At 45.6% G+C, this 15,428-nt stretch overlaps 1 protein-coding gene across 2 annotated transcripts; it reads right to left on the bottom strand.

The window, feature by feature from the left end:
- Positions 1 to 962: 962 nt before the first annotated feature.
- On the bottom strand, positions 963 to 15,230 carry LOC138205953 (bromodomain-containing protein 1-like). Of its 2 annotated transcripts, XM_069162338.1 has the most exons (12): positions 14,786 to 15,230; positions 11,105 to 12,495; positions 10,438 to 10,594; positions 10,213 to 10,341; positions 9,774 to 9,902; positions 8,719 to 9,031; positions 7,646 to 8,395; positions 7,386 to 7,512; positions 7,056 to 7,186; positions 4,135 to 4,229; positions 3,567 to 3,721; positions 963 to 2,862 (listed from the first exon to the last, which is right to left on the bottom strand). In XM_069162338.1, the coding sequence occupies exons 2-12, from the start codon at positions 12,475 to 12,477 to the stop codon at positions 2,673 to 2,675; spliced, it is 3,549 nt and encodes a 1,182-aa protein (XP_069018439.1). In that variant the 5' UTR covers positions 12,478 to 12,495; positions 14,786 to 15,230; the 3' UTR covers positions 963 to 2,672. The 2 variants fall into 2 exon arrangements, with proteins under 2 accessions (XP_069018439.1, XP_069018440.1); XM_069162339.1 differs by lacking the exon at positions 4,135 to 4,229 and having other exon boundaries at positions 2,751 to 2,862; positions 14,786 to 15,226.
- Positions 15,231 to 15,428: the final 198 nt, after the last annotated feature.

Genomic DNA, 15,428 nt, shown 5'->3' on the forward strand with positions numbered 1-15,428 from the left:
CAAAAGGCATTATTTTGAATAATGTAAACTTTAATTTCAGTCCATTGAAGAATGTTGATGAATGTTTTAGTTTTAGGGTAATACAGTCACCACAATTAGTAGACAGAAGCCACTGGGACCTTTGTTGACAGTCAGTCTCTGTCTCTTTACATCTACTTGCTATTTGCTGTCCAAATAAAAGGCTTCAGCCAAAAAATACTTGAAAAAGTACCATGTACTACAAACAAGTCTGAGTTTTATCTATGTTGAACAGTGTTTGGACTTCATTTGCGTGTCCTCAGCTACGTTCAACAGAGCAACAGCGCCACCTCGTGGTCACTTAATATGATGCAGGACATTTCTACATCAGCTTCTTGTTGAGTATCATTTTTAATGTGTATTTGTTTTTGCACTCTATGGTTTATTCATTCTTTATTTATTTTCATAACGATAAAAGTCTCTTCAGTTTACAGGATTTATGATCCCTGAACTGCATTCATGGGAACAGACTAATTTAATCTGACAACAGTCATTTTAATTAATAATCACAATATTTCTAGTGTGGAACGTGTCCGTAACAGTCCAAAGCAAAGTGTTTATTTTATTGTTTAAGAGTAGTTTTAGTGGAGAATAATTTGATCTTTTCCCCATGCTCATTTCACTTCCCTTTTCTACTTGATAAGAGTTAAAAAGTATGACACAATTTTGCCTGTGTATTCATAAATCATGTTATAATAACAAAAAATACCCCCCAAAAAAACGAAAACCCAAAATGGAAATGGGTAAAAACAAAGAAATCAAATAAATATAAAAAAAACCAAATAAAGTAAATCCCCTCACAAAAATAAAAACAATAAAATAACAATGCAATTAAAATGGAAAAACAAAAAAATGTATACAGGATGACAGATAAACATATTAAAAATTACATTACAAGTGAAATCAAATTATATATAAATATAATAAATGCCAGGACACGTTGATTCAGTGATTCAATACATATTTTAATTTTTCAGTGTTTTAGTATAAAAATCCCACCGGCCTGCTGTCGGGTGGTTTCCGCTCCCGTTGGCTATAACTGTGGTTTTTCCCAGAGAATCAGCTGAAGTACCAAATCTATTTACACACAACATCCACATCCAGAGGGGCCAAAAAAAACCAGGAAGTCTACCCATTGCTACCCTGCCAAAATAAAACATCAAACGCTATCACCTCTCAGATTTAATGCTATCAATCCCAAAAATAAAATACAAAATAAAACAACACAAAAACAACAGAAGAGGAGCGATCTCTACACGTGGCTCCTAGTGTGCCCATAGTATTTTTTTTTTTTTTTTTTTTTTTTTTTTTTTTTACAATACTCTATAAAGTAATGCATATACATCTTTTCAGCTTTACAATAAATTAGTACAGGCACATACTCGTCTCTCCTACGTCTGACTGTGAGTCAGTTCAGGTGGAGAAGATGATTCTGTGACATTTTACAGAGGACTTGAACTCATCATAGCACACAAACAGAAAGGCCAAAAACCTGAAAAACACAACTGAACTGTAAAAAAAAAAAAAAACACGCACGCACGCACGCTCTCTCTCTCGCACGCGCACACACACACACGCACACACGCACGCACGCACACACACACACACACACACACACACACATTAGTGGGAAACCTGTGGGCAGCAGATTTTTTTGGTTTTGGTGTGAATGATGCACTTCAGGCATTTTTAAACTTTGAGAGCCTCTATATAGATTTTATATAAATATGTACAAACAAAACAAAACAAAAAAGTAGTCCAGTAAAAACATTCAGGTAAAAAAAAAAATAAAGAAAAAGAAAAAATATGCAAACAAAAAAAAATGAATGCCAAAGACGAGAGAACTTTGAAGGTTGAGAACTTAATAACTTACAAAAACCGTACAAAAGAAGCTGAAATAAAAATGTTCAATACAGTATGCATGTTTGTTTTTTCTCTCTGCAGAGATAGCACCAGCAGAAACACCAACACCGTCAGTGACAAAGACGACGTGGATCATCACCTCTGACTGTATAAATACCAGACCGCCGTGTACCAAAACAGACTGAAGGAGTGAATAAATTAGTGTCAGGCCTTGTACAGGATATTTACAGGAACTGCTGCCGTCACACACACACACACACACACACACACACACACACACACACTGATGGACATTTCATGGCAGTGAGATTGTTGCAGCAGTCTTGCAGCACATTTAAGTAGGTCAGAGGTCAAACCGACACATTCAACAGGTTTCCACCTGCGATTTTTTTTTTTTTTTTTAGTCCTCACAGCCAAAGTTAGATGTTTTTTTTTTTGTTTGTTTTTTTTTCATTTCTTTCAACTTTTTGCACCCGAGAACCGAGTCGTTTTTATTGCATAGCTCTTTTTGACAAAACAAGATGACCATCACAAGCTACAGTATTTCAGACAGGTGGGACCTATGTGTGAGGAAGTGACGAAAAATGACCGGGTTTCCAGTTGGCAGGAAATGGTAAACATGAGAGGTGCGTATGTTGTGCGTACAAAAACAGAAACGAGAGTGCCTCTGCCAGGGACTATGTTCGAAAGAAAAGCTGAAAAGATAGAGGAGGAATGAATGATGGGAAGATTGTTGAGGTGGTGATGGGGGTGGGGTGGGCTGGGGGGGGGGGGGGGGGGGGGGGGGGCTTTTAGTCTGTGACAGCGAGTCCGGGGCTCGCCTCCAGTTTGCTGCTAACACGGTTCAGGTGGTTTATGGCTCGGTCGAAGGCGAGCTGCACAGTTTTTCTGACTGAAGTCTGACGAGCCTCCGTCAGCTTCATTTCATCGAGCATCTTGTTGATCCCGAAGGGAGCCATCTTGGATCTAGGAAGCCATTGCCTGAGGAGAGGGAGAGGGAAGAATGTTTTGGAAAATGTTTCCAGCGTCCTTTGACAGATTCAAGATACAGGTTTTTTTGAATACCGCTTTAATGTTCTTAAAAGTCCAAAAAAATAATAAATTCGACTCCCTACAACTAACTGTGCCTTTGTAACGATAATTCAGTTACACGGTTTAACTTGGACCCAACGCCTGGCAAACTACAAAGACATGTCAAACTACGACAAGGAAATACAAACCAGTACAAAGAGATACAAAAGCACCTGAATACGACTACGATTGACAGTAGGCGTTTTCGGACCCCCCCCCCCTCCATCCCCACACACACACTTCCCCAATAATGAGCCACAAAGGTAACAGTATACCGCTGCAAACATATTAGAAATATTTGGTTCTATTTCTGCCAATAAAATGCCCCTAATTTGACATATTGAACCTTTATTATTGGCCTACGTATTGCTCACTTTAGTCCTACAGTACACTCGCAGTTTTGAATGAGCTGTTTCTTGGTCAAAGTTTTTCTCCTTGTACTAAAACAAAATACCGTTGTTTTTTTTTTTTAAAGTTTGAGGTTTTGAAAATGTACTTAACTTCCCTAACAGCAGACCAATGTGATACATGGATTATTTCACACCCTTATTTACTCCTTTTTTTGTGTCCTAACAGCAGCTCTGTAATCAGTGAAGAGTTGGTGAGTTCCTCACCAGCTGCGCCTGTTGTCGAAGAAGTGGACGAGGAAGAGTTTCTCTGCGGACCTGAACTGCATCTGCTCTCCGACTCTGAGAACGTCCGGCGGCGGCAGGGGAAGCTCCACCCCGTTGTGCCGGGACACCGTCCTCCGCAGTCTGGGCTCCATGATCTGTGAAGACCACAAAAAAAAAAAAAAAAAAAAAAAAAAAAACAGAGAGGGGTGGACGCTGAGTGAGGCAGCCTTCTAAAAAAAACAAAAAAACATCTGGAGTATATCCTGGCCGCCGGCCGCACAGAAGGAGCCCGCACTCAAGAGACACAAGCATGCAAAGGCCAAGTTGAGCCCCAAAAAAAAACACATTGTGAGCGAAGCGGGCCACTCTACACGCACGCGCACGCACACGCACACACACACACACACACACACACACACACACACACACACACACACACCAACCAGTCCCACGATCGGCCAGCTGGAAGCTCCCGCACGGCTACGAGCACAAATCACAAGCTACGGCACGGACAATGGCAGAGGGGCAGATGGGTAATGAGACACAGAGGGCACCAACACTCACTCACCAGGGCAGGGAAGGAGGGATATCCACTACATTTAGCCCAAACTAGTTTAAGAGGCTCCAGAACAAATGGAGAAGCAGCGGTGGGCTTCCACACCTCTACAGGAACAACGACAAGCAAGTTATGAAGGATTCACTGCAACAGAGAACACAACCAGTCTGAACACACGGCCACGCACACAAGAGGTGATGATAACACACGTCCAAGCACGCCAGAGAGGACACGCACACAGCCGCAATTTAAGATGATAAAACTCAGATTTTGGAATTAGGAACATCCGTATTTGATTAGGGACTTTGAGGGATAATACGGGGTGGCAAAGTAGAAAGCCTCCGCTGTTATTCCAACATGTCACATACTTCTCTAAACTGTGCGAATAACTATTAGCAGATAGCAAATTAAAAAAAGACCCGGATCAGAGCCAAAGTATTGTACTCATAACATCCGTATGAGGAAATATGTGGGGTTTTTTGTATTTGTAGAATGGGCCGTTCTGTATATTTGGTTGTAGCGTATTGAGGTCCTGCAGGACATTCGTTAACTGGTAATGGACCTTGTTTTATGCGTAGCTACATGTTTGCTTAGATTATGTTTAACTGTCAACGTAACCGATGGCCCGGTACAACTTCACGCAGGGCAACTTGAGTGGACGGCCAATCAGAGTCTTTAATGTGAGCATGTTTTTTAGATTATGTCATTGTTTTTTTAATAAAACAATACACGTTGGGAGGATGATTGAAAATGAGATGTCTGTTCTCCAAAAACATGTCCACTACAGAAAGACACACGGTTGCAGGAAGAAAGAAGAGGCTTTCTACTTCTCGAGAAGCAACATTAATCCTGGGTTTAAAAAAAAAAATAAACAACATATATGCTTGTACAGTTTGCTGGTGATTTCCTGCCAAGACGAGCTTCAGTGCCCTGAAATGTGTCGAGACAGACTGAAGGAGCAACCTTATTGTAAGCACACCGACAGACCTGCTCTTCATACCCCCGTTTTACCTTCAGGAAATCTTACATTACCTTATTTCCCTCTTTTCAAGTTAATTAATTCAAATAATTGTGTATAATAAATCAGGAAAATTATGTAATTATTACGTTTTTAGCTGGTGGGCAAGTAAAAATATACGAGGGGCAAGTATTTGTCCTTTAGCCACCATATAAAGCAAATCTCCAGAACTGCCTTCTTTCATCTATGTAATATTAATAAAATCAGGAAAATCCTTCCTCAGCGTGACGCAGGAAAGCTAATTTATGCATTTGTTACTTCCAGGTTGGATTATTGTAATTCCTTGTTGTTAGGATGTCTAAATTACTCATTAAAAACCTTGCAGCTGATCCAAAATGCTGCAGCAAGAGTACTGACGGGATTTAGCAAGAGAGATCATATTTCTCCAGTTTTAGCTTCTCTTCACTGGCTTCCTGTGAAATCAAGAATAGAATTTAAAATTCTCTTGATGACTTACAAAGCTCTACATGACCAGGCTCCATCATATCTCAGAGATCTTATAGAACCATATAATCCTAGCAGAGCACTTCTCTCTCAGTACGCTGGTCTACTTGTGGTTCCTAGAGTTTACAGAAGTAGAATGGGAGGCGGAGCTTCAGTTTTCAGGCTCCTCTCCTGTGGAACCAACCAGCTCCCAGTTTGTGTTCGAGGGGCAGAACCCTCTCTAACTTTAAGATTAGACTCAAAACCTTCCTTTTTGATAAAGCCTATAGTTAGGGCTGGCTCAGGTGAACCTGAACCATCCTGCAGTAATGCTGTTATAGGCCGAGGCTGCTGGGGGACCTCGTGATGCCCTGAGCTTCTTTCCTCTCACTCTTTCACTCTCTATTAGTCATATCTCACCATCACATCTCATTAACTTTATGCTTTTTCTCTCCCATAGTTTCCTCTTATTGTCTGTTGTCTCCATTCAGTTCCCTTGCTCGCGTAGTTTCTGTTCTTTCTTTTGCAGATGTCCCGCCATGGAGCTGCACGTCTCTGCCCTGTGATTGTCGGCCCCACCAACATTTCATGTGTTGGATCTCTATGCTGTCCTTTTCTCTCTCTGCTCTCCTCTCACCCCAACCGGTCAAGGCAGAGTCTTGTGATTTGGGGCTATATAAATAAAATTGAATTGAATTAAAACTCTGAAAAATGTTATGTTGAACACCCAAATAATCATGTCATTCCTGATACTATTTTTTCATGGATCTAAATAAATAAACATTAAACACAAACCGGTCCAAACGGTGAGACACACACGCACACACACACGTACACACACGCACAAGGCCGGTATCATACGAATGCACTGCTCACTTGAAGTAATGTTGTCAATAACAATTAATAGTGCCATTAAATAAGTAAAACAAAAAGATAATCACCATCAGCTGAACTTCAAAGTCGCTGATTGGATATTGTTTGCGGCCTTGGTATAAACCTAGAATTCAATCTGAACCCACAGAAAAAAATAACGGCCTTCACTTCACTTCCACATCGTTCATCAGAGGTTTGTCGTTTTGGTTTTCTTCCTTCATTCGAGACTGAACCTGCAGTTCGAGTCACTGCGGACTTCATTTCAGGATCCTCGAGTCCCTGAGCCTCAGTTTAACCTGTTTGGTCCATAACTGACGAGTTGCTGGTTCTGTAAATTCCCATTTCAAGGGTTCCTTTTTAAGGACTTTTAACAACTAAAACTACAACTTCTCTCATTGTCACAAAGGTGGGTCAGTAGAAAAAGTAGGCATGTAACAGGTAAGCAGGAAATCAAAAAAAAAAAAAAAAAAAAAAAACAGCAGATGCATGCTGGCACATGAAGAGTATTAGTAGGACTGAAAATAGATTTATTAAATGTCTTCAGGAGACAGAGGTGAGAGCTGCCATGCCGTTTCATGCACACTCATCAGAAACTCGCTGATGACTCAGATTTGCTCACCTGAGGGGATCTTGGCAGCTTTGGGTAACTCTCCGTTCTCGATGCAGGTCACCAGAGTGCTTTTGTCATCCACAGTGCTTCGTCGAGCCGCCGCCGGTCGCCCTTTGCCGCTTTTCGATACGATGACGGTGCTGAAAGACAAAAGAGGAAAGCTGAATGAGGATAATGTTTTCAAGATACACTCGTGTTTGTGTTTGTTTTTGTGTGTGTGTGTGTGTGTGTGTGTGTGTGTGTGTGTGTGTGTGTCAAAAACTTGTAACTCTCCTTTGATTACTGACCATTGATTGGGGGAGGGTGTGGGGGTCTGTATTATTCTCTTCATGAACTCACCTCGTGCCACAGAGGATGCTCCCGCTCGAGGAGATGCTCGACTCTGAGGCGCAGCGACGGCGAGGCTCCAGCAGGCGGGGAGACGGTGAGACCGCCTCCTCCTCCACCACAAAACCATTCGCTATTCCTGAGGAGGAAAAAAATACAGGAAGTTTGTCACTGCAGGTAAACAGCAACAGCAACAACAACAGCAAAAGAGTATGTTTTGTCGCCGGGGTGATTTAGGTTGGAAGTGAACGCTGACGGCTGATTTCTGTTACCCGTGCCGAGGCGTTTGATGGGTGACTCCTCGTCCTCCTCACCGTCAGCGCTGCTGCTGCGGGTCCTTTTCTTCGGCAGGAGGAGCGTCTCCAATCGAGGAATCACCACCGACAGGAAGGTTTTAGCGCCCAGCGGCGGCGGTGACGCAGAAGACTCTTGGTTCTTGGGAGGTTTCTGCGGGCTGGCGCTCTTGGACTTGCGGAAGAGGACGTTCGACCGCCGGTTGCAGGCGCCGGAGGCGTCCGTGTGGACGTCGCCGTTGGGAAGCAGCGAGTGCGGGATGTGCCCGTTGGGGGTGTCCGGGGACTCTGAGGTAGATGTGTTGGTGCTGTCGTCGAGCTCCATGGGAGTCTGGTCCAAAAAGGGTTTGACGGGGTTTAGAGAGGGCGGCTCCAGGTCGCTGGGCGAGGTGTCGAGCTGGGACGGCGAGGTTAAAAGCTCTAATGTTGGCGGAGGTAAAGACTTGTCCTCCGGTGGCGTGCAGGGTTTCGATGGGGGTCCAGGTGGTGGTTTCTCCTCCGCCTCGGTGCCTCCGGGATCCAGGCCGGAGGGCGGCGACGGTGGGAGGGACTTCTTTAGACTCATCTCGCTGCGGACTTCCATGATGGTCTTCTTGAGCAGTTTGAGCCTCTTGCTGCGGGACGGACTGCTCCTCATGGCCGTGCTCAGGTCCAACTTCTCCAGGAGCTCCTTCAGCTGATCCTCCAGAGGGGTCCGCTGACGGTAGGTGGGGCTTAGGAGGCGGTCCACTGAGAAAGACAGACGGTCACAGGCTGTGACATCACTCCAGCACTTACGGATCGACAAAACAATTCAATCGTTGTCAAAAACGAAATACATCGAGTAACAATTAAACAACTTTCAGTGTGTGACAGTTGTCTTGATGAATCCGTTAGTTGCAATTTGTGTTTGTAAAACTTCAAAAGTTTAAAAGTTAAAGCTGCTTCAGACCCACAGTTAAAAAAATTTTTTTTTTAAATAATCACAATAATATCGTGTTGGGAGATTTTACCGGAGAAATGTCTTTTTTTCTTGAATCGATTTAATGCTCCTTAAACATCAATCCGCTTACCGTCCTCCCAGCAGAAAGGGGGAGGGGTCTCCACCTTCGGGGCACGGGGAAGATGCAACCCGCTGGGGAAGTCCAAGCCGATCCTCTCGGCCTCTCTGCGGGCCCTGCGAAGGATGGCTCCTCCGTGGTCCTGCATCCGCTGAGCCGCCTTGTAGAAGAACGTGTCCTTGGCGTTGTACGACAGGCAGTTGGCAATCATGAGGTCGAAGTCGGCCTCGAACTCCTCCAGGCTCCTGTAGCTGTGAGCGTCGATGCATTTCCTCATGGTGGAGAAGTCCATCGGGTTCTTGATGTGGTCCAGGTAGTCGGGGACCTGCAGGGGGACAGAGGAGACGCATCAGAGGTTTGTGGATGGTTTGGGAAGAGTTTTGATTTCGTTATTGACGTGACGAGGGCTGTGAGATATGGTAGAAATGTCAGAAAACAGATGCTCATCATTCTAGTTCCTTTACAGCACGGAGGTATTTATATGTTTCTGTTTGTGGTTCAGGGACTGTTCAGTAAAGAGTTGAATAGTGCAGCGAGTATTCAGCACGGAGAGATGCAGATTGTCGGTGCCTCGTCTGGCACCGTCGCTACTCTTAACTGAATAATTCCAAAAGCCTTGATCCCTTCTCAACATACTGCATGACAAAAATAAACAGCAGAACTTCTGATGATACTTAGCGTTTCTCTGTACGTCAAAGCGTGATTAGCTAAACCAACTTTGAAATCACAGCTGACCTCTGTACTGTCTCCAACAACATTACATCCCTTTTTGAATGAAAACAAAAAAATAATAACAGTTAAAAACAGAACAATTCCATCAAGACAACAATGCTTTTTTTTCCCTTGATATAAAGGCTGTAAACACAACAAACTCAAAGTATTTTCAAATTAAAATAATGAAAGATCTGGTTAGCCTGGACTGTCCTGAAAAAACACCCACGAGATATAGCATGAATGGTTTGCACCGACTATGACCGAGATGAAAGGATGGTAGTGAAATGACCCTGAAAATAAACCCAGGGCTCCGACGGCTTAAATTGCCATCGAACGAACAGATGCTTGCAGACCTCCTTGATGTTGACGGGCTGCGCGAAGATGCTGTACTGGTCCTTCTCTTGCAGCTGACTGAGCACAGCTCTCAGCAGGATGTTGAAGGGGGTCAGCTGGACCTCCAGCATCGACTGCTGTAGCTTCATCTGAAAGGAGAAGACATTTCAGACAACTTGCAGCAGCAAGGCGCGATCAACCCCAAACTGCTAAAAATCGGACCAAAATAATCCGCATTTTATTTTTATACGTACCCTGCCTGCACCTACCAAAAGCAGCAAAGGAAGCTACTGATCAAGCCATTAAAGTGTAACACAGAAGCTGCACCCCCATATGAACCCCTCCCCCCCCTCCGTATATACCACATGTCCAGACAGGAAACCTGATGCAATTTATTTACAGGTTTCATGTGAAACGTTGCAGCTTTAGGAGAAGTAGTAAATATTGAAAGAACTCTACCTCCTCCCTTTTCAGCTTCTCTCGTTTCCTGATGAGCTCCAGCAGCAGGCGGGCTCGCTCCAGGTCGTGGCGGAGGCGGTGCCACTCCTTCAGCTGCTCTTTCAGCGCCTGGTTGGTCTCCTTGCGGTCCTGCGAGGGAAACACAAGCTTCCGTTCGGTAACGAGAACCACGCCAAAGGGGCGACGCTCTGCGGTCTCGAGGCTACGCGTGTTCGCAGCACTGACCATCTGCTTGGCTTTGGGCGGCTGCGGGTTGGCCTGTAACCGGCGGATCAGCGGCACGTTGTTCCTCGACTGCCTCTTCAGCACCCAGTAGCTCAGCACCCGCTCGACGAACTGACGCTTCCTCTGAACCGACACCTGGTTCAGGATGGTGTCGAAACTGATCCGCATAAAAATAAAAAAAATAAAAATAAGAAGGAGAGGGAGATATTAGCAAATGAATTCATGTAATCTTCGTTCTAAAGCTTCACGTTTTCTAGTCTGCGTCTTTATGTCCGTAACAGGTTGTAATCTGTACATCATCAGACTCCTTTGTTGTGATGTCACCTTGTTCCGGGATCTTACATATTAACATCTTGCATGTTAACATCACGGACGAACATCATTCTTACTGATAGATTTAATGTGAAACAGTGACAAAACAAAACAGCAAAAACTTGACGTGATGAGTGGATCTTCTGTTGTTGATAAAAATCCTTATTGTGTGTCGCGCCTTCAATATTAGCTATTTCCAGGATTCCATTGTGGTTATTTTTTTCTTTATTTTTCAGTTGACAACCTCAGAAACTACACTTCTAAAATCAGGAGTTACAAAGAGTTTAAGTTCAAATTGAAGAAAGACAGAAGCGGACGTAATTATGGATATCATGAGTGTTGGTGGCCAGCTTACCTTGATGCAGTGATACTGGGCCCAGAGTTGTTTGGGGTCTCTGGTTCTGGTTCCGGTTCAGGCTCTGCTCTCCTGCTCTTTTTCTTCTGCCATCCCTTGGTTTGGGCTTTCTCCCTCTTGTCGGCCCTCTTGTGGCACGCTCCGTTTTTGGGATGCGGCTCCTCGTAGATGTTGAGCGGCGGGCGGTCGCAGCCTTTAGGCGTGTGGCTGCAGCAGTAGGCCGTCTTCTTCACAGAGAAGTTGGCGGCTCCGGACGCAGTCACCTCTTTGACCGGCTCCATCCTCATGTAGAGGCCGGCCTTCTGGGCGCAGCTGACGTGGAAGGCGGTGTAACAGTTGATCTTGTCGCATTGGATGCACGCTCCGGCACCTTTCTCCTTACACAGGTAGCAGGTGAGCTTCCAGCGAGCGGGCGGGATGTTGCGGACGCCGTCGATGGGCTCGATGAAAACCGTGTCCGAGAAGCCGACCTCGGGCACCCACAGAGCGCACGCCACGTGGCCCCAGCGGTCGTCGTCCGTCTTCTTCAGGGCTCCTCCTCGGTTGGGGCAGAAGACGCACTCGGCCGGCCGCGACGGACACTGCAGGCAGTGGCGGCACAGCCACTGGCCCTCGGGGATGTAAGGCACGCCGTAGCACTCCTGGTGCACGGCGATGTTGCAGGAGTCGCAAAAGAGGATGACGTTGCTGTCGGCTCCGTCTCCGTCCATGCAGATGCAGCAGACGGCGTCCTCGTCCACCAGCGACCGCAGGTCGCTCTGGCCCTGCGTGGCCAAGTACGACTCCTTCTCAAAGCGGTCCATGAGGAACTCAAACAGGTTGTGCGACACCTGGCTGATACCCTCGCTCTTCCTTTTCTCGTTAATGACATCCAGCCAGGCGTAGTCTTCCTCATCCATGTCGTACTCCACCTCCTCATCCAGCTCCTCCGCTGTCCTCTCAGTGTATTTATAATAAGCCGCCGGCCGTCTCGGCACCACCGGCAGATTGTATTCAACAGTTCTAACCTTCGGCTCCAGCAGGCCGCCGGTGCTGCCGTGGGTGGCGCTGCCGGCGTGCGAAGCTATAAGTGCTGCGTTCTTTTTCTGCTGGCTGTTTTTGAGGCGCACAGAGCGCACCAGGACCTGCTGGGGCTTCTCGTTGTTCTCCTTGTTGCTGTTACACTCCATGATCTCCTGCGCCGTGGGGTCATCGTCGGAGATGACGTCCAGCTTGTCGTAGATGCTGAGTCGGTGCACCCGGCCGTCCACCTCCAGCTCCACTATTCGCTGAGCCTGCGCGTACGTCAGCGTCTCCCGGTTGGGCGACGGCTTGATCGGAGAAGAATCCCTCTTGAGCACCGCCGGGCGCTGATTTCGACATTTCTTCTTCATGTTGACGCTGTGAGGACCCTGAAAACCATAGAAATTAAACAACAAGAGTCAACGACACGCAGATGTAATGTGGTGGCAGCAACTGCTGAACGACATTAGATTTTCATGTCATCAACTGGCCCTGTGGAACAACTAACACACCCAGCAGGACATTTTGGATCTAACTGAACCAATGATTAGCAGCCTTAACCCCCAATGCTGCCTTGTAGTGATGATGTTGGGCAGTTAAGTTGTTTACACAGGAATGTCAGCATCTGTGTAGTTCGTGTTTCACATTGTTCCACAGGCCCCGTTGAAAGAAGCGTGAAGGATTTCTCCGAGCTGCTTATAAGCAACATGCATACGTGTGCACACCTGACTGGTAAACCACCACACACTTTCCTACAGGGGGGGGAGAAAAAAAAATACATGATCTCATTCATCGAAAAGGTTAACCACCAGGCTCGTAACACAACGGAGCATGAATTATTTTAGGCAACTAGCAACATAAATCCATACAGTTTATTACAAATACAGCGTCTGTCATCTGGTACAGCGAAGTAACATGTGGTGCCCACAGAAATGTTTTCCGACATCCGTTTGGTGATGCTGATGCTGTGCGAATGTCCCGACTACACTCCGGCCGGGTAATGTGAACTGGAATAGTTGTGGACACCGAAGCTATTTTAAACACTTGTATTCGGGAACAATTAACATTTTTAAATCATTTTTCTTCAATTACAAAAGATGCCAAACTGCTAAATGCATCTATGTTAAATAAAGATGTTTGTCTCCAGGTAATATTGGGTGTTAACCGTGTTTGTTGTGTGGCTACTGCCTGAGCGTTACATTTAGCTGAATGTCACAATATACAGTATTTGACCGAATACCTCTATTTTTATAGTGTAACAATATTGTAGGAATGACTATTGATACTTTCACAAAATATTTGCACAATGAGAATTTTTGATTATCAGATATCAGTAATTAAATCATCAATGTAGATATAAGAATTGAATAGTTAAAGGCATAATAGAGGGCCGCCGGTAATATCTGATGAATTCTGACAATGACTGTGACACTAACTTAAAACCTAAGAAAAGACTCTGGAAAGAGTGAAATTTCCATAAAAAAATGTTCCCAGAGTTGATGCCGGTATCTTCAAAAACTGTAGCTCTGTCTATCCAACAGTCCAGTCCATAACACAGCAAATACCTTCTGGCAAAGAATGTCCACAGTTGAAGAGTTAGACCTTCTGTTTACATGTTATCGTGTACATTTACATTGTGCAATGCGTGTAGCTATAAAGAGTTTTGATTTATCTGCAGGCCGTCACTCTGCTCAACACGTACCATCTTCAACATCACTGGACGTTTTGCACGACACCCAACCGCATCAGCACCATGGCTGAGGTGCATATATTGATATATCTTGTTTCTTAGCTGTATATATGTCTATTTGTTCTGAATGTGTATTTATGTCTGTCTGTTTTTTTGCACAGAGAGAGAAGCTACAGCCGGAGTCGAGCTCCTCCTCGTATGTGTAAACATACCTGGCCCATAAAGCTGGTTCTGATTCTGAAAACAAAACGCTAACAACCCCCTGATCTGAAACTCCCAAGCATTCAGCACACGTGTGTCCTCGCAGGGCTTCGACAAGGACACATGAAGTTCAGAGAGCAGCTTTCCACTCGTGTGTTTGTGCACCTTTAATCGTGTCAGACCGACACGCTGCTGAACCAGTCCAGGGGGGCGGAAACATGACGTCCACTGGATGAATGAAAGACATGTACGGGGGAGCAGCGAGCCTCCGCAACGACTCCAGCGAGCCTCCGATCGGCTCAGCGAGCCGGACTCAAAGCCACCCAGAGCCGGTTTGTTGCTGGATGACATCGGCCAAACACCAGCAGCAGCTTCAGGCTCTGGGAGCTGAACTGTCTGCTAGCCACCTCTAACGTCAGCTCGGAGGAACCGAACTATAACGGTCCTTTCTGGATTTAGTCGAACCTGCTTTGACGTTACCAACTGAACACGGGCATGTTGCGAGAAAAGACGAGCCGGAGGTGCCCACCAAACAGGTGGCGACCTCCCTGCCCGCTGGTTAACCGCAGGAGGACACTCCGTCCACAACCCTAGCTAACGTTAGCCTGCTAGCACTCCACTACCTGGAGGAGGGGGGAGGAAATATGGCGACCAGCACAACAAGAAACTACCTCAATTAAAAAAGTTGGCTTTTCCTCAGAGCAGCACGGGTACTTTTGAGTTTTAACCTGTCGAGGCTGCAGGAGTTGAATGTGTAAGAGGTGAGGAGAGAGCGAAGCGAAACTTACCTCGGTATTTTCACGAATTCAGCTTATAAAAACAGCAGCAATGGCGGTGCGGCCTGCAGAGCGGAGCGGCAGTTAAATCCACATCCAGTCCGCTCGTCCAACGGCGGCCGCGACTCGCGCTGAACCGAGTAAAACCTGACCGCGACCGACGGGTATCCAGGGCGACGGAGCCGGTTTCAGTTCTCGCACATAGGGATGAACAGACGATCGTGAGGACTGTGGAAAAGCAGTTGGAAGTGGCAGGAGCTCAGCGACTGCCAGAGCTTCTCTTCCCCCACAACAATGCGGTTGTGTGAGTCGTTACGTCGTGGCGTCATCACGTAATGCGAAAACCAGGAAGTTGCTTATGGCTTCGTTTTTTTTTTCGGGGGTGAGAATACTCCCCAACAAATAATCCTTCCGCTGACATTCCCAATGCATGGTATACATGACAACATTATAGTCCAAATGTAGGCATAAATATGTAAACAAAGGGGTATAAATAAAAGATCAATTACCAAAAAATACTGACCACTTTAATTTTTGCAAACGCTACGCAAACGGGAGGTAATAAGGCGTTTGCTGCGGACTATTTTCAGTGGCGGATTAATATACAAACAGGTGGAAATAGTTTTTGGAGAAAAATAAAGTTCTAGGGCACAGA

This window comes from Embiotoca jacksoni, unplaced genomic scaffold (assembly GCF_022577435.1).
Source record: "Embiotoca jacksoni isolate LCO1_2020_lvr unplaced genomic scaffold, fEmbJac1.0.p SCAF_3, whole genome shotgun sequence".
Classification (NCBI taxonomy): Eukaryota; Metazoa; Chordata; class Actinopteri; family Embiotocidae; genus Embiotoca; species Embiotoca jacksoni.

Bases quoted from the DNA above. Each gene is read 5' to 3' on its own strand.
- LOC138205953 (XM_069162338.1), bottom strand. From the start codon at position 12,477: ATGAAGAAGAAATGTCGAAATCAGCGCCCGGCGGTGCTCAAGAGGGAT. The intron at 10,595-11,104 runs GTAAGCTGGCCA...TATGCGGATCAG, and splicing joins CCCAGTATCACTGCATCAAG to TTTCGACACCATCCTGAACC. The intron at 9,903-10,212 runs GTAGAGTTCTTT...TTCTCCTTTCAG, and splicing joins AGAAGCTGAAAAGGGAGGAG to ATGAAGCTACAGCAGTCGAT.